Source organism: Vitis riparia, chromosome 13 (genome assembly GCF_004353265.1).
Source record: "Vitis riparia cultivar Riparia Gloire de Montpellier isolate 1030 chromosome 13, EGFV_Vit.rip_1.0, whole genome shotgun sequence".
Lineage (NCBI taxonomy): Eukaryota > Viridiplantae > Streptophyta > Magnoliopsida > Vitales > Vitaceae > Vitis > Vitis riparia.
Window position 1 is genome coordinate 28916579 of NC_048443.1, and position 26654 is coordinate 28943232.

Here is a 26654-nt window from a genome sequence, read left to right on the forward strand (position 1 = left end):
CACTTCCCTCCTAAGTTAACCTTGAGGGATTCTCATCTAAAACAATACCCAATGCCAATTCTGGAGAGGCTTCTAATTAACTTGACAATCCTTAACTTATGGTCTGATTTTTACACTGGGGAGGAAATGGTTTTCTCTAAGAAAGGTTTTCCTCCACTCAAATATCTACCACTCTTCCATACCTTCTCCTTACAAAGGTTGATGGTGGATAAAAGTACTGCAATGCCTAGTCTTAAGAGTTTAATGCTTGGTATGTGTATATCATTGGAAATGGTTCCTGAAGGACTGAGATGTATCACTACCCTTCAGAAATTGCGCATTGACTATACGCCGAGAGAGTTTGTGGACAAACTTCAAGTGATAAATGGAAAAGAAGGGGAGGATTTCTACAAAGTCCAACTTATGCCCTGCATCGATCTCACTATCACATGCCCTCCATAGCATTAACCATTGGTACGTCATTTGTATTTCTTCATTTCTCCTTCTACATATACAAACACAAAATAAAATAAAAAAATGGCATGCATTCCAATTATTTTTTTTTTAATCCATGAGCTGTTTAACTACAAATTTTCATCCTGCCCAAAAATTCTTTCACGTCATAGAGATAACTGAATATTCTAAATTAGAATTGAAATCTTCTAAGAGAAACCAAGAAAACATGACATCCAGGATATGTATCACAGACCCCGTGCGCAAATAGGGTGTATTATTGGAGAAAGCCTCCAAAAAATAATAGCCATGTATTTAATGAGAGGGGTGTCAATGTATTTTTTCTTAAATTATATCAAAATACAAGTGAGATATGAGGAGTAGAAGACATCAGAGAGGCAATCCAACTTTTCCACGGCTCCTCCATCCTCCCTCTTGGAGGAACAAGTATCAGCAGAAAAAATGGCGGAGGCTACTGTGTCCTTTGCTGTGGAAAGGCTAGGCGATCTGTTAATTCAAGAAGCAAGTTTCTTATATGGGGTTACTAATAAAGTTGCGGAAATTCAGGCTGAGCTTAGGTGGATGAAATGTTTTCTAAAGGATGCGGATGCAAAACAAGATGAAGATGAGATGATTTGCAATTGGATTGCTGAAATTAGAGAGGCTGCATATGATGCTGAAGACGTCATAGAGGCTTTTGCCTTCAGAGTTGCGCTGAGGAGGAGAGGGGTCTCCAAAATATCCTCAAGAGGTATGCTTTCATCTTCTCTGAACTTATGGCAGTCCACATGGTTGGGACAGAGATTGATGCCATAAAAAACAAACTCTCCAGTCTCACTGCAAGTTTACAAAGGTATGACATAAATAAAATTAGAGGAGGAAGCTCAAGTTCCAGAAATAGCAGGCAACAACTGATCCGTAGGCCAACTTACTCCCACCTCGATGATGAAGATACAATTGGGGTGGGGGAAAGTACAAAGATTTTGGTGGAACCAGACAAGAGATGCTCCGTTGTGTGCATATATGGTATGGGGGGTCTGCGAAAGAGTACTCTTGCTAGAAAGGTTTAGCATCATGTCCGTGTCAGGCGTCATTTTGATCATTTTTCTTGGAGTTCCATATCTCAATACTTGGACATCAGAGCTGTTGTGCAAGGAATACTGATCAAATTGACATCTCCTTCGGGAGAGCAGAGAAGGGAAATTGACAACATGAGTGATGATGAAGTGTTGGAGAGATTGTATAAAATTCAAGAAGAAAAGAAATGTCTGGTGGTTCTTGGTGATGTGTGGAGAAGACAAGATTGGGAGAGTCTAAGACCTGCCTTTCCAATTGGAAAGGAGGGCAGCAGGATAGTGGTCACGACTCGGTGCCAGGCAGCTTCAATTGTGGATCCAAACATGGCTTTCTTTCACCAACCAAAGTTTTTAACAGGGGAGGAGAATTGGGAGCTTCTTCAGAGAAAAGCATTGCCAACTAGAAATGATAATGGTACAGGTATTTCTCATTGTGCCTCCAAAATTGGGCTTTCCTCTGAACAGTTTCTATTCTATCTCTTGTCAGTTCCATTTTATAAATTAGCTATAACACAAGGTTGAGTTGTCAAAGCAACAAGTCAATTGAAACCAGGGCTGTACCACATGGGACCAGTTTGAGCTTCTAGCTTGGGTCCATGCTGGAATTTGAACTTTTTCCCAAGAAATTGCATTACTCTAGTTCTTCAAGTAATTTTGTTTTTCTTGGTAATAGTTAATTATCAGAATATTTCTAATCAGATTCTCATAATTTGGTAGATCCTAGCATTGACAACGTGGAGGAGTTGGGAAAGGAAATGGTAAGATATTGTGGAGGTTTGCCATTGGCTATTGTTGTGCTTGGTGGACTTCTAGCTACAAAACACACATTCTATGAGTGGGAGAGAGTTCAAAGAAATATTAAATCATACTTGAGGAGAGGCAAAGATAATTACGAGCAGCAAGGCAGTGGAGTGTCTGATGTGTTAGCTTTAAGTTATCAAGACTTGCCATACTACTTAAAATCATGCTTTCTCTATTTAGCCAATTTTCCTGAGGACTATGAAATACCAACCAGACCTTTGGTTCGAATGTGGGTGGCTGAAGGGATTATATCAGAGGCGAGAGAAGAAACATTGGAAGATGTTGCAGAAGGGTATCTGGATGAACTAATTGGAAGGTGTATGGTTCAAGCAGGAAGAGTAAGTTCAAACGGAAGAGTCAAAACTTGTCGCCTACATGACCTTATGCAAGATTTATGTTCATCAAAGGCAAAAGAAGAAAACTTTCTTGAGATTATTAATCTTCAGGAAGTGGAGACATTTTCATCTTCTAGAGTAACAACACTCGTTCCAAATAAAGTCCGAAGACGTGCCATATATCTAGATCAATCTATTCATATGGAGAGTGTTAATAGAAATGAAGGTGCTAATAGCAACACCAACTTGAACGTAGAGAATGGTATGCACCCTTCGATATCTCCTAATATTCTATCCACCAACAAAAAATTCAGTCCACTGGATGATGAGGAAGTTAGACTTGAAGAACTTCAAACTATTGAGAGTGCTTAGTCTTGAGGGACTTTCATTGGAAGAAAAATTACCAAGAACAATTGGTAACCTAATACACTTGAAGTACTTAAGTCTTAAATATGCTAAGCTATTATGCTTTCCATCATCCATAAGATATTTAAGTTGTGTCCAAACTTTAGATTTACGGCTTGTCAGTGTTCATCGGGTAACTTGCTCTAAAGTACGTGATGTGATATGTAGAATGAAATGGCTAAGACATCTTTGCCTTCCTCAATATCTTAATATGGATGACAGCAAAGTGCAATGGGACAGCCTTGTTGGGCTTTGTGGAGCTTAGTTTTTGTTTGATCAGGTTTGGCGACCCGACCCGAATAATATTGCATGGCTTTTTAATGGGAGATTCACTAAGGCTTGTTGGGCCCGTTTAGCCCATTGTGGAACCACCTTTTGTAATTAGAGTTTTTTAGTGTGGTGTGGTTGCCATGTTATATATAGAGAGAAAATATTGTACCCGCTGTTGTGGTTGTACTCTGTATTCTTCCCTGATAATAGTGATATACCTACAACTCTGTGGACGTAGGCAAATTGCCGAACCACGTAAATATTTTCTTGTGCGTGTGATTGTTTTTTCTTTGGCGTGTGTTTTCTTTATTTTTGTTTCTCATAGGTTGGGAATTCGGTTGAATTCCCTACAATTGGTATCAAAGCCTAGGGTTAGGTTTGAGTGACAGCAATGGCAGAGGAAGCAGGAAAGGCGTCTGGAATAGAAAAGTTTGATGGCATAGACTTTGCGTATTGGATGATGCAGATTGAAGATTATCTCTATGGGAGGAAATTGCATCTGCCTCTTTTGGGGACAAAACCTGAGAGTATGAAGACTGAGGAATGGGCGCTTCTTGACAGACATGTTCTAGGAGTTATTAGGTTAACTCTGTCTAGGTCTGTTGCACACAATGTTGTAAAGGAGAAGACCACAATAGATCTGATGAAGGCTTTGTCCGGTATGTATGAAAAGCCGTCCACAAACAATAAGGTGCATCTAATGAAGAAATTGTTCAATTTGAAGATGGCAGAGAATGCATTAGTAACACAACATCTGAATGAATTTAATACAATCACAAATCAATTGTCGTCTATAGAAATTGATTTTGATGATGAGATTCGTGCTCTGATTGTCTTGGCTTCTTTGCCAAACAGTTGGGAGGCAATGAGGATGGCAGTAAGCAATTCTACAAGAAAGGAAAAACTCAAGTACAATGATATACGAGATTTAATTCTGGCTGAGGAGATTCGCCGAAGAGATGCAAGCAAAACCTCAGGATATGATTCTGCCCTAAACTTTGAGACAAGAGCCAGAGGTAATGATAGAAATTCAAACCAGGGTAGATCAAAATCTAGAAATTCTAATCGGAACAGAAGCAAATCTAGATCAGGCCAACAAGTACAATGTTGGAACTGTGGGAAAACAGGTCACTTTAAAAGGCAATGCAAAAGCCCTAAGAAGAAGAATGAAGATGATTATGCTAATGTTGTAACAGAAGAGGTACAGAATGCATTACTTCTTGCAGTAGACAGTCCACTTGATGATTGGGTTTTGGATTCAGGAGCTTCGTTTCATACCACTCCACACCGAGAAATCATACAGAATTATGTTGCAGGTGATTTTGGTAAGGTGTATTTGGCTGATGGTTCAGCCTTGGATGTTGTGGGTTTGGGAGATGTCCGGATATATTACCCAATGGGTTTGTTTGGTTACTGGAGAAGGTTTGACATATTCCTGACCTGAGGAGGAATCTGATTTCTGTTGGACAACTTGATGATGAAGGACATGCAATACTATTTGTTGGTGGTTCTTGGAAGGTTACAAAGGGAGTTAGGGTATTGGCTCGTGGAAAGAAGACTGGTACTCTGTATATGACCTCATGTCCAAGAGACACAATTGCAGTTGCTGATGCAAGTACTGATACAAGCCTATGGCATAGTAGACTTGGTTACATGAGTGAGAAATGAATGAAGATGTTATTGTCAAAAGGGAAACTACCAAAATTGAAGTCCATTGATTTTGACATGTGTGAAAGTTGCATCTTAGGAAAGCAAAAAAATGTGAGCTTCTTGAAAACTGGCAGGACACCAAAGGCTGAAAAATTGGAACTAGTACACACTGATTTGTGGGGGCCTTCTCCGGTTGCATCCCTTGGAGGTTCAAGGTACTACATCACTTTTATTGATGACTCAAGTAGAAAGATATGGGTTTATTTTCTGAAAAATAAATCTGATTTATTTGAAACTTTTAAGAAGTGGAAGGTCATGGTTGAGACAGAAACAGGTTTGAAAGTAAAATGTTTGAGGTCAGATAATGGAGGAGAGTACATAGATGGAGGGTTCAGTGAGTATTGTGCTGCACAGGGAATTAGGATGGAGAAGACTATTTCTGGGACACCATAACAGAATGGTGTGGCTGAGCGCATGAACAGAACTCTCAATGAGCGTGCTAGAAGTATGAGGTTGCATGTTGGAATACCAAAAACTTTTTGGGCTGATGCTGTTAGCACTGCAGCTTACTTGATAAATCGAGGACCATCGGTTCCTATGGAGTTCAGACTTCCTGAGGAGGTTTGGAGCGGTAAAGAAGTGAAGTTTTCACATTTAAAAGTTTTTGGTTGTGTTTCTTATGTTCATATTGATTCTGATGCTCGTAGTAAACTTGATGCAAAGTCAAAAATATGTTTTTCATTGGCTATGGTGATGAGAAATTTGGCTATAGGTTTTGGGATGAACAAAACAGGAAAATCATCAGAAGTAGAAATGTGATATTTAATGAATAGATTATGTACAAGGACAGGTTAACTGTAGTGTTAGATGTTACAGAGATAGATCAAAAGAAATATGAGTTTGTCAACTTAGATGAATTGACTGAAAGTACTGTCCAAAAAGGGGGTGAAGAAGATAATGAGAATGTAAATTCACAGGTAGATCTGAGTACACCTATAGCTGAAGTTCGCAGATATTCTAGGAACATTAGACCTCCGCAGCATTATTCACCTGTTTTAAATTATCTCCTGTTGACTGATGGTGGTAAGCCAAAGTGTTATGATGAAGCCTTGCAAGATGAGAATTCAAGCAAGTGGGAGTTAGCCATGAAGAATGAGATGGATTCTTTGTTGAGGAATCAGACATGGGAACTGATTGAATTGCTAGTAGGAAAGAAGGCTTTGCACAACAAGTGGGTATATAGAATAAATAATGAGCATGATGATAGCAAACGTTACAAAGCCAGATTAGTTGTTAAAGGGTTCCAGCAGAAAGAGGGCATTGACTACACAGAGATATTTTTTCTAGTTGTGAAGATGTCAACAATTAGACTTGTACTGGGAATGGTGGCTGCAGAAAACTTACATCTTGAGCAATTAGATGTGAAGACAACATTCCTTCATGGTGACTTGGAGGAAGACCTTTACATGATTCAGCCAGAAGGGTTCACTGTTTAGGGACAAGAGAATCTAGTCTGCAAATTGAGAAAAAGCTTGTATGGCCTTAAACAAGCTCCTAGACAGTGGTACAAGAAGTTTGACAGTTTTATGCATAGAATTGGGTTCAAGAGATGTGAAGTTGATCACTGTTGTTATGTTAAGTCTTTTGACAATTCTTACATCATCTTACTGTTGTATATGGATGATATGCTTATTGCAGGGTCTAACATTGAGAAGATTAATAATCTGAAGAAACAATTGTCTAAACAGTTTGCAATGAAGGATTTGGGAGCTGCAAAGCAAATCCTTGGTATGAGAATCATTAGAGACAAGGCTAATGGTACATTGAAGCTTTCACAGTCAGAGTATGTGAAGAAAGTTCTTAGCACGTTCAACATGAATGAAGCTAAACCAGTGAGCACACCCTTAGGGAGTCATTTCAAACTAAGTAAAGAATAGTCACCAAAGACAGAAGAAGAAAGAGACCATATGAGTAAGGTGCCCTATGCCTCAGCTATTGGCAGCTTGATGTATGCTATGGTGTGTACAAGGCCAGACATTGCACATGCAGTGGGAGTTGTGAGCAGATTCATGAGTAGGCCTGGAAAGCATCATTGGGAGGCAGTCAAGTGGATTCTAAGATATCTGAAGGGTTCATTAGATACTTGTCTTTGCTTCACAGGTGCAAGTTTGAAACTACAGGGTTATGTAGATGCTGATTTTGCTGGTGATATTGATAGTAGAAAGAGTACTATTGGGTTTGTTTTTACTCTAGGTGGTACAACTATATCATGGGCTTCAAATCTACAGAAGATTGTTACTTTGTCTACTACAGAAGCTAAGTATGTTGCAGCAACTGAAGTTGGAAAGGAGATGATTTGGCTACATGGTTTCTTAGATGAATTAGGCAAGAAATAGGAGATGGGCATTCTACACAGTGACAGTCAAAGTGCAATTTTTCTTGCCAAAAATTCGGTTTTTCATTCAAAGTTGAAGCATATACAAACAAAATACCACTTTATCCGTTATCTTGTTGAAGATAAACTGGTAATACTTGAGAAGATTTGTGGATCTAAGAACCCGACAGACATGTTGACTAAGGGTGTCACTATTGAGAAGTTGAAGTTGTGCGCAGCTGCAATTGGTCTTCTAGCTTGAGGACAGGAGGATGAGTTGCAAGGATGAGGGATTGTTTCTTGGATGATAGCGGTTTGATGTTCGTGATTGAACTAGTCTCCAAGTGGGAGATTTGTTGGGCTTTGTGGAGCCTAGTTTTTGTTTGATCCGATTTGGCGACCCGACCCGAATAATATTGCATGGCTTTTTAATGGGAGATTCACTAAAGCTTGTTGGGTCCGTTTAACCCATTGTGGAACCACCTTTTGTACTTAGGGTTTTTTAGTGTGGTGTGGTTGCCATGTTATATATAGAGAGAAAATATTATAGCCGTTGTTGTGGTTGTACTTTGTATTCTATCCTAATAATAGTGATATACCTGCAACTCCGTGGACGTAGACAAATTGTCGAACCACGTAAATATTATCTTGTGCGTGTGATTGTTTTTTCTTTGGCTTGTGTTTTCTCTATTTTTGTTTCTCACAGGTTGGGAATTCGGTTGAATTCCCTACAAGCCTAAGCAACTTGGAAATGCTAAAAAACTTTAATGCAAAGCAATGGGCTGTAAAGGATATGGCACACTTGGCCAAGCTTCGGAAATTGAAGATAAATAATGTCAAAAGCTTTAAAGAGTTGGGGGTAATTCTCAAACCCTCTTGTCCCATTTCAAATATTCTTCATTCCTTGGTTTTGGATGATGTAAGTTCCAAAATTGAAGAAACAGATCTAAGGCAATTATCTATATGCCAACATCTTTATAAGCTATTCTTGGGAGGAGAAATAAACAATTTGCCTGGGTACCACCACTTCCCTCCAAACCTCATAAAGTTAACCTTGTGAGAGTCTCACCTAAAACAAGATCCGATACCAATTTTGGGGAAGCTTCTTAACTTGACAACCCTACACTTAAAGATTGACTGTTACTTTGGGGAGAAAATGGTTTTCTCTGCACATGGGTTCCCTCGACTCAAGTATCTGCATGTCTCCTATATCGATTACTTAAGAAGGTTGAGGGTGGATAAAGGTGCAATGCCTAATCTTAAGAGTTTAACAATTGTTAGATGCAAATCATTGGAAATGGTTCCTGAAGGACTAAGGTATATCACTACCCTTCAAGCATCAGAGATGAAGTATATGCACAAAGAGTTCATGGAGAGGCTTCAAGTGATAAATGGAAAAGAAGGGGAGGATTTTTACAAAGTCCAACATGTGGCCTCCATCTCATTAATTGTTGGTAAGTCATTTGTACTTTTTCTTTTATCCTTCTACATATAAAAAAACACAAAAAAAAGACAAGAACTCCACATTTATCCATGAATTTTTTTACTACAGATTTTCATTCTACCAAAAATTCTTTCAAACAACTCTTTCATCATGTCATATGTTATATATTGAGAGAGAATGATTTTCTCTTCAAATGATTTCCCTCTACTCAAATGTCTGCAACTCTCTAGTATCTATTGCTTTTTAAGGTTGAGGATATTGGACAAAGGTATGATGTCTAGTCTTAGAGAGTTTAACAATTGCTAACTATAAATCATTAGAAATGATTGCCGAAGGAGAGGATTTCTATCACTATCCTTAACAAATTGAAGTTTGAGTTAATGCCCAGAAAATTCGCAAAGAGGATTCAAGTGATAAATGGAGAAGGAGAGGATTTCTACAAAGTCCAACTTGGTGCCTTCTATCTCATTACTTGGCCATCCCATATGTAAGTCATTTGTACTTTTACTTTTCTTCTTCTGCACATACAAACACACCAAAAAACTGGCGAGCACCCCATTTTTCCCCATGAACTGCTTGACTACAAATTTTCATTCTACATAAAAAATTCTTAAAAAAAATAAAAAAAATCTTTCATGTCATATTATCATTCAACCATTTGTTTGTTTAAACTCATAGCGCATTAAAAAAATTAACCATTTAAGGAAAATTTGCTTAAATATAGGGGTTTTTAAATAATTCAATTGTTTAATATACCACAAACACAACATGTAGTGGACCAAGTTCCTTTTCTTTGCCCCAAAAAGTACACATTGTTTTCAGGGATTCAACTATTTATGGAAAGCTCATACATCAACTGCAAGATATGAAAAATAATTAAGCATTTGCTTCCTCAACCAATATTCCTGGCTGTTAATGCTTTTTGACGAGTTTGTGCATTAAAAAAACATGTTAAGAACAACATTTTGTTGTTGCTTTCGAGCACCCGTAGATTGAAGTTATGAATCAAAGTTTCACTTATTTTAACAGCCTTAAATTGTTGAAATGCCGCTTCTAACCATGATTTTGATTATGAGGTACCTAAAGATGAAGAGAGAAGGAGCAACCACTGAATGAAAAACTTACTGATGGATTTCATCCAATAGGCCCTGATGGTGAAGTAATGCTAAATGGCAGCAGTGACTTGTGAGCAGCCAGCCTAATTGGGAAATTAGTGTAGTCCTCCACCTTTCACTGCTTCATGCCCAGTACTCTTTTACTAAGTAGAATGCTTGCGGTGGTAGATGAAATTCAACTGTCTGTGATCTGAAAACAATGTTCTCTCTCTCTCTTTTTTTTTTTCTCCTCTTAATAGTTGGTGTGTTTCCATAAAACCTTTGCTAGTTTTCTTGATGTCGGGATTGTTTTTGGAAGGTTCAGATTGTGCTTTTTTGTGATGCTTCATTGTCCTGTTGTGTACAATAAAAGTGGTTGTTTCAATGCAATTTCCCTTTGTTTCTTTGGCTTTTTTAACAGCTTGTGCTTTCATATGCCCATCCAGAAAAGAAAAAGAGAAAACCCCAATTGTTCTAACATCATCTCCATAGTATAGCACAAGTATGGCAAGCAGTAGGAAGTAAATCAACCAATTGAACTGCATCTATATCCTGGGATATTAAACAATACATCTTCCTTTTTCCCCCTTTTTACTCTTTTTCATGTCCTGCGCAATAAAGATTTGCATTTGGTAACTTAATTAGTCCCATTGAATCTTCCTGTGGAAGGTCCCATTTGAGGAATTCAAGGTGGTCTTTCCATCAATGAGGATTGGGGAGTCATCTCCAAATTCAGTGGGCATGGAGTAGCTAAGCTCCCATTCAGCTTCCTTAAGCACCTTCAGTATCTCCTCCACAACTGTCTTGCTTCCCTCAGCAGATAAATCAATCCCATCTTTGGAAAAGGAAATGAAACTTAAACTTCCTACACTAAAAACTTCTAGCCATCAAAGTAGCTCTAAAATGTAAATCTCAGGAAAACAAGAAAATGATATGCAAGCATCTATTTTATTCATCTTCACAAACAGAAGATCATTGAAAAGGAGGACGGTATGATTGGGTTGATTCTACTCTGTACTATCCTTGAGCTATACTTCTGTCTTTTGGTAATTGGAATCCAAGCGCCTTGACCCACACACCATTGACGTGTTGCTTTCCCATGGTCACAGAGATATCATATATGGGAGCTGAATTGTAATTTGGGTGAGTGACAGAGTTGAGCAGTTTGCAAGTGGAGCTCAGGAGACTAGTGTTGGTAATTAATTGGAATGTAGAAGGAATTGCTTGCGATGTAACCTCTGCCCAGCAGCAGTGTCCAAAACCTCCTCAAGAGGTATGCTTGGATCTTTTCCACAGGTAGACCACTCCAAAAGATTGGAGAGAGAGGTCGAGTTGTTAAAATCAGTATCTCCAACCTCACAATTGGAAATGGGGCGTGTCCGGTAGACTCTAGTTGTTTAAAATCAGCTGACACCCCTGTTTTCCCTCCCGAGCTGCAGAGAATATTTGTAAGAAGTAGAATTGGATGTAAAGAGAACCTTTGAGTAGAAGAGGAGAAAGAAATTGCCAATATGCCCAGGTGAAGAAGTGATTCCTCCATCCAGAACACTCAATAACACAACTGAATAAACTTACCCCAGCCGCAGAGTATATTTGGAAGAAGTAGAGATTCTTTGAGTAGGAGAGTAGAATATCAATTGCCAATATCCCAAAGCAAAGAAGTGATTCTTCCGTCCATAACATTCAAAAACACAACAGAATACCTCTAAACCTACCATCAATTCAAATTAAGAGCCAAAATAGGTTTCTGTGAAAGACAAAAAGAGAAAAATGGCAGAGGCTATTGTTTCCTTTGCTGTGGAAAGGCTAGGTGACCTGTTAATCCAACAGGCAAGTTTCTTACATGGGGTGAGCGACAAAGTTACTGAAATTCAAGCTGAGCTAAGGACGATGAAATGCTTTCTGAGAGATGCAGATGCAAGACAATATGAAAGTGAGGTTATTCGCAATTGGGTTGCAGAAATCAGAGAGGCAGCTTATGATACCGAGGACATCATAGAGACTTATGCCTCCAAGGCTGCGCTGAGCAGGAGAAGCGACCTCCAAAACAATCTCAAGAGGTATGCTTGCTTCTTATCAGAATTTAAAGCACTCCATGAGGTTGGAACAGAGATTGACGCCATAAAAAGCAGAATCTCCCGTCTGACTGCAAGTTTACAAAGCTATAACATAAGGAGCATAGCAGAAGGAGAAGGCTCTGGTTTCAGAACTGAGAGCCAACGATTGCCTAGGAGGACTTATTCCCATGTTGTCGATGAAGATACAGTTGGGGTGGAGGATGACGTGGAGATTTTGCTGGAACAGTTGATGAAACCAGACAAGATATGCTCGGTTGTTTCCATATGCGGCATGGGGGGTCTGGGAAAGACTACTCTTGCCAAGAAGGTTTATCATCATGCTCATGTTAGGCGTCATTTTGACCATGTTGCTTGGAGTTCCATATCTCAATACTTCAATATCAGAGATGTTGTACAAGGAATATTGATCCAGCTCACCTCTGCTAATGAAGAGCACAAAAAGAAAATCCGCAACATGAGGGATGAGGAGCTATTCGAGAGCGTGTATAAAATTCAAGAGGAAAAGAAATGTCTTTTGATTCTGGATGATATGTGGAAAATAGGAGACTGGGAGAATCTAAAACCTGCCTTTCCACTGCATAAGGCGGGTAGTAAAATACTGCTCACCACTCGGATCCAAGCAGTGGCTTCATATGCGGATCCACAAGGCTTTTTGTACCAACCAGAGCTTTTATCTGAGGAGAAGAGTTGGGAGCTTCTTCGAACCAAAGCATTCCCCAGAGATGATAAGAGAGGTATTTTTCAACACATCCAAAAGCATTTTTCTATTATTTTCCTTTCCAATTAGATTTCATAGCTACAACATTGGACTGTCACGATGAGAAGTAAATGTTAGGTTTATGCTAAACCAACCTAGGTGAATTGGGTACTGGTTTCTTTCTCCTGTTTTTACAAATATGATTTTAGATGAATGCAAATGGCTATTTAAGAAATACATAGAAAACATGATGAATGAACAATTGTATATAAAATAAAGAGAGAACTGGTAGAGAAATTTTAAACTAGATTTTATAATAGTGGCTCAACGTAACCCTACTTACATCCATTTTCATCAAACTCCAAATGAAATTTGGGTTCCACTATTCTCAGGCTTTTCAATCAAAACAAAGCCTTCAAACTTTTACAATTAAATTATAGTTCCAATGAACCTTTTCATGAAGAGATGTCTAACACTAAAGTCCTCGAATATTATCCCATGCTTGGCAAATCCCCTCATGCAATCCCCACGCTCGAGCAATCTTATAAGGTTACAATTTGAATAAACTTGCTAGTACAAGTTTAAGATCAAATGCATACAAGACAAAACATGATTTAGAAAAATATAAAGGAAATGAGAAAATTGGCAATATATGCAAATTTCATTTACAAAAATAATGCAACAATAAGCATGCATAAGGTATATTATTGAAACATACAAGCACATAAGCATTTTATATTTCCTAAGGTTTCATAAATTATATCTTCTTTTTTTTATCTCAGCCTTATGCTAGCAATTATTACCCATTTGATGAGATTATTAAAGATTTTTCTATGCATGATCATAATTCAAAATATTATCTATTTTGCCTCATGAAAATTTTAAATCAAAAGGATAAAATAGCAAAAAAGAAAAAGAAATCAAGTATTTCTAAGATAAGAACAGAGACTTTTACCCCTCTTGACTTAATTTCGTTCTTTGATGATAAGTGGTGTTATCTTTAAGCCTTTTAAGATTCTTTATTTGCTTTTTCTCTTTAATGTAGAGTTTTCTTTTATTTTTCATTTGGCCTTGCATTCTTTTCCATTTTTCCTTGTTGTGAAGTCAAGTTTTATCGATATTCTTCTTCAATCCTTAACTCATCATCACTTTTACAATCTCTCAGCAAAAAAGTTTTATAAATCAAAAACAAAAATTGCTTCATCATCAAAGTAAATCAAGTTTTTCCAAAGACTTTTCTTTTGATTTGAAAAATATTAAGCACTTGCATTCAAATGATAAATCAAAAGATGATTTTTTTTAAAAAAAAAAATCAATGATTTATACTTTGCAAATTGATATTCAAATTAAGGCATTTTAAATTTAGGAGAGATATCATTACCAACAAATTCTCAATGTCAATAATCCCTCTTTTTACATTGTTTCAAGGTAAGCGTATCTTCTTTTCTTATTGGTTGGATCCCTACAAATCATATTCAATTAACTTTAATACTCATATTTTTTTTGTTCCTAAAAGGTTATCATTTTTCTCCTTTGGAATTCAACATTTGTATCCGTTGCAAATTCCAATTTAAATGGTATTCCCATAGTAGAGTTATGGAATTTTAGTTTATGGGGGGTAGTATGAGATTTGTAATAGGTGAGAAAATTACCCATTTGATCAAATATGCCACCAATGAATTTCTACCTCTTATTCTAGTGTGTTCTTCTGGAGGAGCACATATGGAAAAAGGAAGTTTGAGCTTGATGCAAATGTCTAAAATATCTTCCACTTTATAATATGATTATCAATCAAATATAAAACAAAAATCTTTCGTAAATTTAATTATAAACTATAAACATTCTTAACATTGTTAAACAAGTTTTTTTCTTGATCTACCTTACCTAGCAAAGTACAAAAAAATAAGTAGTCTTATCTTTTTGTATCCAATCAATACAAACTCCTTTATCTGGATTCTAATAACTAATAAAAAGAATATACCAACACCAATGTTATCTAAATCCTAAAATGTAGATTCCTAGACATTTTCCTACATCAAACTACTTACGTTATTCTAAATCATTAAGAAAAAAGAGACAAAAAGAAGACAACCCTCCTGTTTGATGATTTCATAACTAAATATGACATTAAAGGGCAATTACAACTAAAATAACTTCCTCCCCCATAAAAATTACAAATGGTGCTTAGATTACTTTTTAAAGTCTCTTTCACAAAATAATTTTTATAATACTTTTCACTTTTATGAGGCTTGTAACTTTATCCCTTCTCATCAAAAATACATTTTTCGATTTACTAAATCATATTGAAAATCTCTTATCCATTGGAAAATTTTCAAGAGAGGATATGAGTCATTCTTTTTTTTTTTTTTTTTTTTCAAAACTTCATTTTCTTTGGCAAAAATCATTTTATCCTTCTTTGGATAAAGTCTTCCTCCCTTGATTTTCTTAGGTTTGATATACTTCATAAACTTCTTAGAAATGAGATCAAAGTTTTCATCTTCACTTTCCCCCTCTTTATCCTCAATTGGTAAAGCTTTGAATGCAATATCATATTTCTTCTTTTCTTTAACTCTTTGATGCTTGTTCATGTGTATCTCGTGAGTCATAAGTGACCTAATTAGTTCTTCAAGAGGCAGTGTGGTGGGATCTTTAACTTCTTGGATGGCGATCACCTTAGCTTCACACTATTTTGATAAAAACGTCATAATCTTTGACTTTCTCCACTTCAATGAAGGTCTTTCCCAAACCATGAAGTTTATTTATAATCTTCATAAACTTAGTAAACATCTCACCAATGGATTCAAAATTTTTCATTGAAAACAAATCATAATTATTCACAAAGATACTTATCTTAAATTCTTTTACTTGGTTGGTACCTTCATAAGTAATTTGTAGGAGTGTCAATATATCTTTAACGTATTTATATTGGGAGATGCTATTATATCTATTTCTATATCTTTAACCTATTATATTTGTTTCGAAAAAAAAAACATAAGTGAGTTCCATAATTTGTGAAACTTTTGCATCTTTAACATAAAATTCTTGAGGAAACCAAACAAGATAAACTCCTTAACATTTTGAAAACTTTTTAAACCATGAATAACACTAATCAATTGTAGTTTTTATTTAGAAAAATTCTTCATCCAATTTTGAAAAGATTCAAGGCCCGTTTGAAATCAATTGGATGAGTTTTGACATGTTAGGTGCTTTAATAATAATATGCATCCCTAACTTAGTACAAACCACAATCTTACATAAAAGTAACCTAAAAATGATCTATGTAAACCTTCTTGATATTCTCTTTTCTCCATATATCTTCTACAAGATAGTTCTATGGAAATCTTCTTGTCTAATTCACTAAATTAGAAAACGTTAAATCTAATCCTTATTTTGTTATCATCAAAACATAAGTTAAAAAATCTTGGTCTAATAACACTACAAGAAAAAAGATATATGGTGACATTTATAATAAGTCACTATAAACATAGGGTGTCATTACAATATAGCGTCACCTTATCCACTGACACCATAGAGGGTATCAATTGGTGACATATTTCGAAGCGACACCAAAGCAGATAAATGGTGACACATTCAGAAGTGACACCATATATTTTTAGTGATGCTTAATTTGATATAGAGTTGTATGAGATATATAATGTGTCATATTAAATGCATCATCTTTGAGTTATGGTGTCACGTTAAATGTATCACCTTTAATTTATGGTGTCACATCATTGTAAATGATTATGGAAGATATGGTTGTTTTTTGTTGATTAGTTTGTAGATTTTTGTAATGCTTATTAATAAATAAGACCAACCTGTGTAAATTGTCCATAAATATAATAATCATATTATATTTAACTTATATTTTCATAATGCTTATAAATTAACTTGTAACACATTACATCATCCAATAATATTTGTATATCAAATGTTCATAAAATAATAGTACATCAAACACATCAAACCCACCAAAACTAAAAAGAAAAGTGAATACACATTAAAACATGATTTAGAAATGTTAAGCTTCCCAACATTCATGTATACCTACATTTCATATGCATAAAACCGGCTAACCATAAAATGACAGAAGAGTTGCATCCAAAAACCCAAAATTCTCAATTCCAAATAAAGTAATGTTTATGTCCAATAATGTATGACATAAGAGTCATATCTAAAAACCTAAATCTTGTTGCCTCTTTCTTCTTTCTTTTTATTCTTCGTACTGTCCTCCCAAGAGTGTATACCTGCATTTCATAGTTTAATGAGGTTTAGAGTTCTTATTGAAAATAAAAATGTGATGTTATAAACAATAAACAAATCTAAGTACTAATGTTTTCTTTTTTTTTTCCTTTTTCTCGTTTTGATATAAAAATAGTTCGTAAAGAATAAGTAATGTTATACAATACCAATGGAAAATTCAATCATATAATAACTAAGGGACTTACCATGAATGATCACGATACATCAATATGATTCATGATTAGTTATAACACAAAAGTAATCCATTCTTCTCTAATTTCATAAAATTCTACTTGAGAATATGTTTTTTTGGTCATCAAACTGAAATCAAATGAGAATAACATTAATATCACAATAATTGGAAGAATGAAATTATATACAATTCATTAAATGAGTAAAACCTTTAAAGCAATAACTGTAAAATCGACAATTATTTCTTTAATGAATCTTATAACAAAGTAGTCACATTTGAACTCAAATAAAAACAATTCAAGAAAATAAAAAATAAATCAAAACTACAAAATCAAAATATAAATCTAAAATTTTTAAAAAAATACTAATTTTCTACTTAAAATTTGCACTTTTTAATTTTTTTTATAATTCATTTTGTTTTTAAAAATCATTTTTAACATCTAATATATATATATATATATATATATATATATATATATATATATGTATATTTCTTGGAAGGATTTTTTTAATTTCAGTATTTTTTTAAGTTCATTTTGTGAAATAACAATGTCCATTAAATTTCATCTCAATTATATAAAATAAAATTTTAGTAACAAAATATAAAAATGTTTTTAACTACTAATATGATAAGATATGATATTATAACAAGCATGAAAATTGTGCATATAAGACAAAAAAAAGTCTAATTTTTTTATTAAAAAATGTAAGAGAAAAATTAGAATGAGAAAGAATCAAAGAACTTTTCATAAACATTATTGATTTTTTAATCATAACAATTATTAATATATTGGTTCATTTTTAAATACTTTCACAAGAATATATTTTAACTACAAGTTATTTTAATTTATCAAAAGATTTTTAGGAAATGAGCTATTATCCATTTATTATTATCTTATTTTTCAGAAAATATTTTCAGTCATTTCATACACGTTTTCAACTACTAAAATTATTGTTTTTATAGAATAAACAAAGAAGCATACACTTATCCTCCACTCACTAAGTCAACTATTACAATCACCATAATATTTTATTCACCTACCAATATCTTATTCCATTTAGATAACTCTCTCAACAAAATCATTTTTACAATACTTTTTACTCTCCTATGATATTGAATATTTTATTCCATTTAGGTGACTCTCAACACAGAGAAATGTCTTCTTAGGTTAACTGAACAAAGACTTTTTTTTTTTAGTTTACAATATGTATAAAAAACAATTATTTATTACAAGGAATGTGGTAGAAAGGTCATTTTATTTTTAAAGAATTTTTTAGAATTTCTTAAACATTTACAAAGAATAGAACCTAACAATTTTATTTCTAAAAAAATTGATCAATTCAAAAAAGAAAGAAGAATATTATTTTTTAAGGAAAGTTAATAAACTACTTTATTCTTGAATTATCTAAACAAAACTTACTAAAAAATATTTTATCCCAAATTTATTTTCAAAACTTTCTTATTGACAACTATCTCATATGTAAATTATTTTATTATATAGAGAAATTCTTATTTTATTTTTTTTAGAGAAAAATTCACTTGTTTATTAAATATCAAAGAAGTCTATTTTTATGTCTATTATATATATAAATCCTCTTATTTTCATACAAGAAAACTAGTGTATCTCTCATTCTCAATTAGACAAAAATTTTAAAAATCATTCATTTTTCTTGTTTTCATTTGTTTTGGGGCTTATTAGCAATGAAACGAAAAATATGTTAGAATGTTAAACCTAGTTTTTACTCCCCTGGAACTCGACAAAAAACACCATTTACAAAACCCACATCATAGATATACTAAATCAAGAGATATAAAACAATTGTACTAACAAATATTTTTGCATTAATAAAAAAAAAAATGAAGATGATAGATAAGGGATTTTGACTTACCCGAGATTTTACGAAGTAAAGAATATCAATTTTAGGTGTGCCGACCATGGGTGTGAGAAGAAGGAGAAGAAAAAGATGGTTAGGGTTAAGCAATAAGATCTTTTATATTAGTTAATGTATATATGGAAACAATGGACTTTTCATTAATTGTTCCTACTCACTATTTTAAAAAAGGGCCCATTGAGTTATAAAATTTAAAATTTTTTATTTCATATGGTGTCACTTCCAAAAAATGACACTATAAATCTGAAATTAGCATCATCTAACTACCCTAATTGAAGATTTTTTATATGATGTGTCACCTTTATAAATTTTAAGCTCAATGGTGTCATTATTTTAAATGTGACACCATAAATAGTGACATCATAAATCATTTTTGTAGTAGTGTAATAAATTGAAATTAGGGTTACAAATTAAAACATGGGACCAATTTGAGCTCATAGGTTATGTTGCCCATGTTCATGGTAGGACTTTGAATTTTTTTCCAACTTTTTGTGAGTTATGGATGAATAATTGTATAATTTATCTATTAAAATGGTGTAATTTTACAAAAACTATTTAGAAGATTGGTGACTAGTATATGTTGTATAATAAAGAGAAACACAAAGAAAGTCTTGTAAATTGGTTACTTTTTATGCTACATGAGATTTTTATGCTAAATTGCATTACCCTCATTAGAATGCTTACCATAATATTCTTAATCAATTTCTTATGATTTTCTAGATCCGACCACTACTAACCAGATGGAGTTGTTGGGAAAGGAAATGGCTAAATGTTGTGGAGGTTTGCCACTGGCGATTGTTGTGCTTGGAGGACTTCTGGCTACAAAACACCATACCTATGAATGGGAAAGGGTTCATAAACATACTAAATCATACTTGAGAAAAGGTAAAGACAAATACGAGCAGCAAGGTAGTGGAGTGTCGGATGTGTTAGCTCTCAGCTACCAAGATGTTCCATACCAATTAAAATCATGTTTCCTCTATTTGGGCCATTTCCCTGAGGACCACGAAATACGCACAAAAACTTTGGTATGAATGTGGGTGGCCGAAGGGATTGTGTCACGAGTGGGAGAAGAAACATCGGAGGATGTTGCAGAAGGGTATCTCGATGAGCTAATTGGAAGGTGTATGGTTCAAGTAGGAAGAAGGAGTTCAAATGGAAGAGTCAAAACTTGCCGACTACATGACCTTATGCGAGATTTATGCTTGTCAAAGGCACAGGAAGAAAATTTTCTTGAGATTGTCAATCTTCAGCAGATGGAGACATTTTCATCTTCCATGCCAACAACACGCACCTCAAATAAAGTCAGAAGACGTGCCATATATCTGGATCAATGCGGTCCTTTAGAGAGTGTTGAAGAGGTTAGACTACCGTCTAAAAATGAAGATGAAGATGCCAATAGCTATGTCAATTTGAACCCACAAAATGGTACACACCTTCGGTCTCTGCTAATATTCAGTATGCGAGATTCATCGGTAATCCCCTGGGTGCTGAGAAAGACTGACTGGAAGAACTTCAAATTATTAAGAGTGTTAAGTCTTGAGGAACTTATTTTGGCAGAAAATATACCTAAGGCATTAGGCAAACTAATACACTTGAAGTACTTAAGTTTAAAATTTGCTTCTTTGCCAAGTTTCCCATCATCTATAAGAAATTTAGGTTGTATCCAAACATTGGATTTACGATTTTATTGCGTCGATGGTCAACCGATAAATTGTTTTGGAATAAATAAAGTGATAGGAAGGATGAAATGGCTAAGGCATCTCTACCTTCCTCTAGAGCTTAAGGTGGATAATAGTAAGGTGCAATGGGACAACCTAAGCAACTTGGAGACACTAAAAAACTTTGATGGAGAACAATGGGATGTACAAGATTTGGCCCAGTTGACCAAGCTTAGGAAATTGCTGATAAAAAATATCAAAAGCTTTAAAGAGTTTGTGATGATCCTCAATCCCTCCTGTCCCATTTCAAACAAACTTGAGTCCTTGGTTTTGGATGAAGTAAGGGCCACCATGGAAGAAACAGATCTGAGGCAATTATCGATATGTCAACATCTTTATAAGCTATACCTAGGAGGAGAAATAAGCAATCTACCTGAGCACCACCACTTGCCTCCGAACCTCACCAAGTTAACCTTGTGGGAGTCTCGCCTAAGACAGGATCCGATGCCAATTCTGGAGAGGCTTCTTAACTTGACAACCCTGTACTTATGCTCTAATTTTTACTCTAGGGAGGAATTGGTTTTCTCTGCAAATGGGTTCCCTCAACTCAAATATTTGCAACTTTTCGCTGTTTATGCCTTAAAAAGGTTGTGGGTGGACAAAAGTGCAATGCCTAGTCTAAAGCATTTATCGATTGACGCATGCTTATCATTGGAAATGGTTCCTGAAGGGTTGAGATATATCACTACGCTTCAGATATTGGAAATTGGGTCTATGCCCAATGAATTCATGCAGAGGCTTCAAGTGATAAATGGAATAGAAGGGGAGGATTTCTACAAAGTCCGACACGTGCCCTCCATCTCATTCATAAATTATTGGTAAGTCATTCATTTCTACTCTTTCTTTTCTCCTTCCATGTATACAAACACGTTAGAAAACAATTGGCAATCACTCAATTTTTATCCACCAACTGTATGACTACAAATTTTCATTCTCCCCAAAAATTCCTTCACATCATATTATTATTCAACTATTTGTTTGTTTATTCAAAATTACTGCTCTCTTCAAACTTGCTATTAATTTCAACAGCCCTTCTATTTCAATATTCTTTTATTAACAGATAATTTTAGAAGTCCTTCTAACTATGATTCCATGTTCAAGGGATGGGTGAGTATCTAAGGAGAGGCAGAAACCCATGAAGAAAAACTTGGATTGCAGATTCAGTCCAATGGGAATGGATTATGGAGAAGTAATGGTAAATGGCAATTGTTACTTGTTAGCAAGCAGCCTAGTTGGAATAATGACGGAGTCCTCCACCTTTCACTGAATCATGCATGTTATACATCATGGATGCGGCTTCGTTACTGTCTTATCAACTATATTAAGCGTGCTACTACATGATATTAGATTTATTTGATCTGAACACAATATTCCAACGATTTTTTTCTTTCTTTCTTTCTTTTCAATTGGTGTGTTGGCTTGTTTATGACTGAATCTGGTATTGTTTTTTCTGATGGTTGTGACTTCGCATCTGTGGTCATGTTGTGTGCCAAAAGAAAATGGATATTTCAATAAAATTCCCCCTTGTTTCTTTGGTTTTTTTTAAGCAGCTTGTGCTTCCATATACTGATCCAGACAAAGAAAAAGGGAAATCGCCATTTTTCTAACATCATCTTCATAGCATAGAACAAGACTGGGGAGCTACCAACCACTAGACAGTAAATCAAACAATTGAACTGCACCTATAGCACTATAAAATATGTAATGCAGCATTGTACGTAACAATTACTTTAATTACACATATTTGGCCACTTCCAATGAGCAATAGCACTATAAAATATGTAGATATTCATCTGTCAATCTCAAGTTCTGTCCTATTTCCCTTTTTTTCTCTCTTTCTCTCTCTCTGCATGTCCTGGGCAATGAAGATGCATATTGGTTTTGTGTTAGTTTTGGGGGAGTATTCCCATGTAGGAAACATAGGCGAAGGATGGGTTCCAAATTCAGTGGGCATGGACTTCCAGCGTAGACTTGCCTCCCATTCAGCTTCCTTCAGCAGCTTCAGTATCTCCTCCACAACTGTCTTGCTTCCCTAAGCAGATAAGTGAACCCCATCTGTGGAAAAGTATAAGGTAATAATTGAAGACTTCACTACTACTAAAAACAATTAAACTCGTTATGAATGATGTATTTCCATCTTCCAATATTTAGTTTTCCTAAAGACGACTATTTTACCCAACAAAGTGGGACAAAAACTCCTGTCCTGAAAGTGGGGAGTGGAAGATTTCTCTGCAGTACATTCAAGAACAGAAACTCTAGAAGGATTTAACTGTCACAATTTAACCAACATCCATTGAGAAATGAGCTTGCCCCCAAAATATCACATATCCGTAGCCAGTAGGAATCAGGACATGATAACACTACCATAGTATATATGGATGGCCAGGTAAAACTGAAAACTGAATATTCAAAGTTGTTCTAGACATGTATAGCTGAGATAAACAAGAAACTAATAGGCAAACATCTCATTCATTCATCTTCACAAACAGAAGATCATTGTGTCCAGTAGATGAAGATAGAAGATACCACTGCTGCATGAAAGTCATTGGCAGAGATATTGGACATTGAGTATATGCCAAAAGGATTCATTCATAGGCTTTAAGTGATAAATGGAAAAGAAGGGGAAGATTTCTACGAAGTCCAAGTGCCCTTCATCTCATTAATTGTTGGTAAGTCATTAATTTGTACTTTTTCCTTTTTTTCATCAACATATACAAACACATCAAAAAATTGGCAACCACTCCATTTTTATCCGCCAACTGTTTGACTACGCTTTTCATTTTATCCAAAAATTCTTTCATGTCAAATTATTATTCAACCGTCCGTTTGTTTATTCAAAATTACCTCTCTGTTTTCAAGACCTGTTATTTATTTCATTCAAACAAACACAGAATTAAAAAGATTAACCAATTCAAGAAAATTTGATTAAATGTTCTAGGTGTTCTATCCTTCTACATCTAAAAAAACACAAAAAAAAAAAAAAAGGCAAGAACTCAGCTTTTATCCACGAATTGTTTGACTACAGATTTTTATTCTACCAAAATTTCTTTCAAACAATTCTTTCATCATGTCATATATATATATATATATATATATATATATTGAGAGAGAAAATGATATTTCTCTTCAAATGGTTTCCCTCCACTCAAATGTCTGCAACTCTCTAGCATCTATTGCTTTTTATGGTTGAGGGTATTGGACAAAGGTATGATGCCTAGCTAGCCAGTCTTAGAGGGTTTAACAATTGCTTACTATAAATTATTAGAAATGATTCCTGAAGGACTAAGGTATATCCTTAATGAATCAAAGTTGTGTTAATTCCCAGAAAATTTTCAAAGAGGATTCAAGTGATGATTGGAGAAGGAGAGGATTTCTATGATGTCCAACTTGGTGCCATCCATCTCATTACTTGGTCATCCCATATGTAAGTCATATGTACTTTCACTTTTTCTCCTTCTGCACATACAAACACACCAAAAATTTTGCAAGCACCCCATTTTTCTCCATGAACTGCTTGACTACAAATTTTCATTCTGCATAAAAATTCTTTCCAAAAAAAAAAAAATCTTTCATTTCATACCATTATTCAACGACTTATTTGTTATTCAAAATTGCTTGTCTTCTCAACCTTCCATTTATTTCATTCAAACTAATGCAGAACCAAAAAAAAGTTCATTCGAGGAAAATTTGATTAAATATAGGTGTTTTTAAATAATTAGATTGTTTAATAATAGCAAATACTACGTTTGCCCCAAAAAAAGTACACATTGTTGTCAGGGATTCAACTACTTATGGATTGCTCACAGGTCTACTGCATGATATGAAAAATAAGTATTTGCCTCCACAACCAATATTCCTATTAATGCCTTTTGATGAATTTGAGCATAAAAAACATATTAAGGATGACATTTTGTTGTTGTTTTCCTGCACCCATACATTGAAGTCATGAGCCATAGTTTTGCATATTTTCACAGCCTTAAATTGTTGAAATGCTGCTTCTAACTATGATTTCAATTACGAGGTACCTAAAGATGAAGACCAAAGAGCAACCACTGAAGGAAAACTTTACCGATGGATTTCATCCAATAGGCCCTGGTGGTGAAGTAATGCTAAATGGCAGTAGAGGCTTGTGAGCAACTAGCCTAATTGGGAAATTGGTGTAGTCCTCCACCTTGCACTGCTTCATGCCCATTACTGTTTTATTAAGTAGAATGAGTGCACTAGTAGATGAAACCCGACTTTCTGTGATATGAACACAACGTTAACATTCTTCTCTTTTAATTTTTTCTTAATAGTTGTCTGTTTGGCATAAAACCTTTGCTAGCTTTCTTGACGTTGGGATTGTTTTTGGGAGGTTCAGACTGTGCTTTTTGATGCTTCGTTGTCCTGTTGTGTACAATAGACTTGGATGTTTCAATGCAATTTCCCTCTGTTTCTTTGGTTCTTTTTAACAGTTTTTGCATCCATATACCCATATAGAAAAAGAAAAAGAGAAAACCACAATTTTTATAACACCATCTTCATAGTATAGCAGAAGTGTGGTCAGCAGTAGGCAGTAAATCAGCTGAATGAACTGCATCTATATACTGCTATAAAATAATCATTTTTTATAAGAATAAACTATTTATTTAACACAATAAAAAACAAAAAACTTAACACTTGATAAAACTTTATACTTATTACTTAATGATTTAAATTGACTTTAAGTTAAATTATGCTTAAATTGTCAACTTAAAACTTATTACTTTTAAATTAAGATTGTTTGATAAAATTAATTTAAAATTTGTTCTAAATCATCAAATTAACATATTTATCCTCATAAATTATAATTAAGGTAAAAAAGGTTGAATAACAATGAAGATTGTAGAGTAGGATAACTAGGGTAAATGAGAGTAAAAAAAGTAAAATAAAGATGTGAAGTTAATTATTTTTACTTATTACTTAAATTTATTTTTTACTTTAAGTTATACCATAATTAAATATTTTACCAAACATATTTAATTTACTTAATGACTTAAATTAAATTATTAAGTCACATTAAGTTATTAAGTTGGTTTACTAAACACCCGACCACTAAGTAAAAAATAAATAATTTAATACTTAATGAAATTAAAAAGGTGTTTAGTAAATCAACTTAATGACTTAAATGACTTAATAACTTAATTTAAGTTATTAAGTAAATTAAACATATTTGGTAAAACTTAATATAACAACTTAAAGTTAAAAATGACTTTAAGTATTAAGTCAAAATAATTAACTTATTTTTTTATCCCAAATATCTTTTGTCTTATTTGCCCATATTTAACAATCATAACTTCACATCCATAACTTATTTTTTATAGTAATATTTTAAGGTTATCTTATGTATCTACAATACTCTAAGTATGGATGTTTAATAAATAAATTTACTACTTAAGATTAATAAAAATATATGTTAGTTATAATTAATGATGATAGACATTAATTACAACTCGTGAAGTTAAATATGTCAATTTGATAACTTCAAATAAATTTTAAGTTAATTTTATCAAATAACTTTAATACTTAAAGTAAAAAAATAAGTAATAAGTTTTAAATTAAAAGAATGTTTGATACAATTTAATACTTATTACTTAATGACTTAAGTTAACTTTAAGTTAAAATATACTTTAATTTTTTGACTTGAAATTTATTACTTAATTCTTACTTTAAGCATTATGGTTGTTTGATAAAATTAACTTAAAATTTATTCTAAATCATCAAATTAACATATTTATTCTCATAAATTATAATTAGAACAAATGAGGTCAAGTAACAATAGAAGTCCTAGAGTAGTAAAAGAAATCATGAAAGTAATTAGAGCAAATGGAGGTAAAAAGGTAAAATGAAGATATAGATTTAAGAATAAGTTAATTATTTTTACTTATTACTTGTTGTATTTTACTTTAAGTCGTAGCATTAAGTTATTTTA

The 26654-nt window shown here is 34.0% G+C and overlaps 3 protein-coding genes and 2 long non-coding RNA genes across 8 annotated transcripts; all 5 read left to right on the forward strand.

The window, feature by feature from the left end:
* The first annotated feature begins 794 nt into the window (after nucleotides 1-794).
* LOC117928516 (disease resistance RPP8-like protein 3) lies at nucleotides 795-9000 on the forward strand. The gene is made up of 5 exons (XM_034848394.1): nucleotides 795-1183; nucleotides 1216-1285; nucleotides 1574-1923; nucleotides 2226-2906; nucleotides 8405-9000. Exons 1-5 carry the CDS (start codon nucleotides 895-897, stop codon nucleotides 8836-8838), a joined length of 1824 nt encoding a protein of 607 aa, XP_034704285.1. The 5' UTR covers nucleotides 795-894; the 3' UTR covers nucleotides 8839-9000.
* Nucleotides 9001-9010: 10 nt separating this feature from the next.
* Nucleotides 9011-10279, forward strand: LOC117928009. Its single transcript, XR_004653467.1, has 2 exons — nucleotides 9011-9274; nucleotides 9874-10279. It is a non-coding gene; the product is annotated as an uncharacterized LOC117928009 (long non-coding RNA).
* Nucleotides 10280-11651: 1372 nt separating this feature from the next.
* LOC117928517 (putative disease resistance protein At1g50180) lies at nucleotides 11652-12787 on the forward strand. Its single transcript, XM_034848395.1, has 2 exons — nucleotides 11652-12693; nucleotides 12747-12787. The coding sequence occupies exons 1-2, from the start codon at nucleotides 11652-11654 to the stop codon at nucleotides 12785-12787; spliced, it is 1083 nt and encodes a 360-aa protein (XP_034704286.1).
* An 8178-nt stretch (nucleotides 12788-20965) lies between these two features.
* Nucleotides 20966-22153, forward strand: LOC117929276 (disease resistance RPP8-like protein 3). Its single transcript, XM_034849547.1, has 2 exons — nucleotides 20966-21522; nucleotides 21806-22153. The coding sequence occupies exons 1-2, from the start codon at nucleotides 20996-20998 to the stop codon at nucleotides 21813-21815; spliced, it is 537 nt and encodes a 178-aa protein (XP_034705438.1). The 5' UTR covers nucleotides 20966-20995; the 3' UTR covers nucleotides 21816-22153.
* Nucleotides 22154-22751: 598 nt separating this feature from the next.
* LOC117929258 lies at nucleotides 22752-24996 on the forward strand. 4 transcript variants are annotated; one of them, XR_004653721.1, is made up of 3 exons: nucleotides 22752-22776; nucleotides 24045-24128; nucleotides 24736-24996. It is a non-coding gene; the product is annotated as an uncharacterized LOC117929258 (long non-coding RNA). The 4 variants fall into 4 exon arrangements; XR_004653720.1 differs by lacking the exon at nucleotides 22752-22776 and adding an exon at nucleotides 22884-23373; XR_004653719.1 differs by lacking the exon at nucleotides 22752-22776 and adding an exon at nucleotides 23838-23909.
* Nucleotides 24997-26654: the final 1658 nt, after the last annotated feature.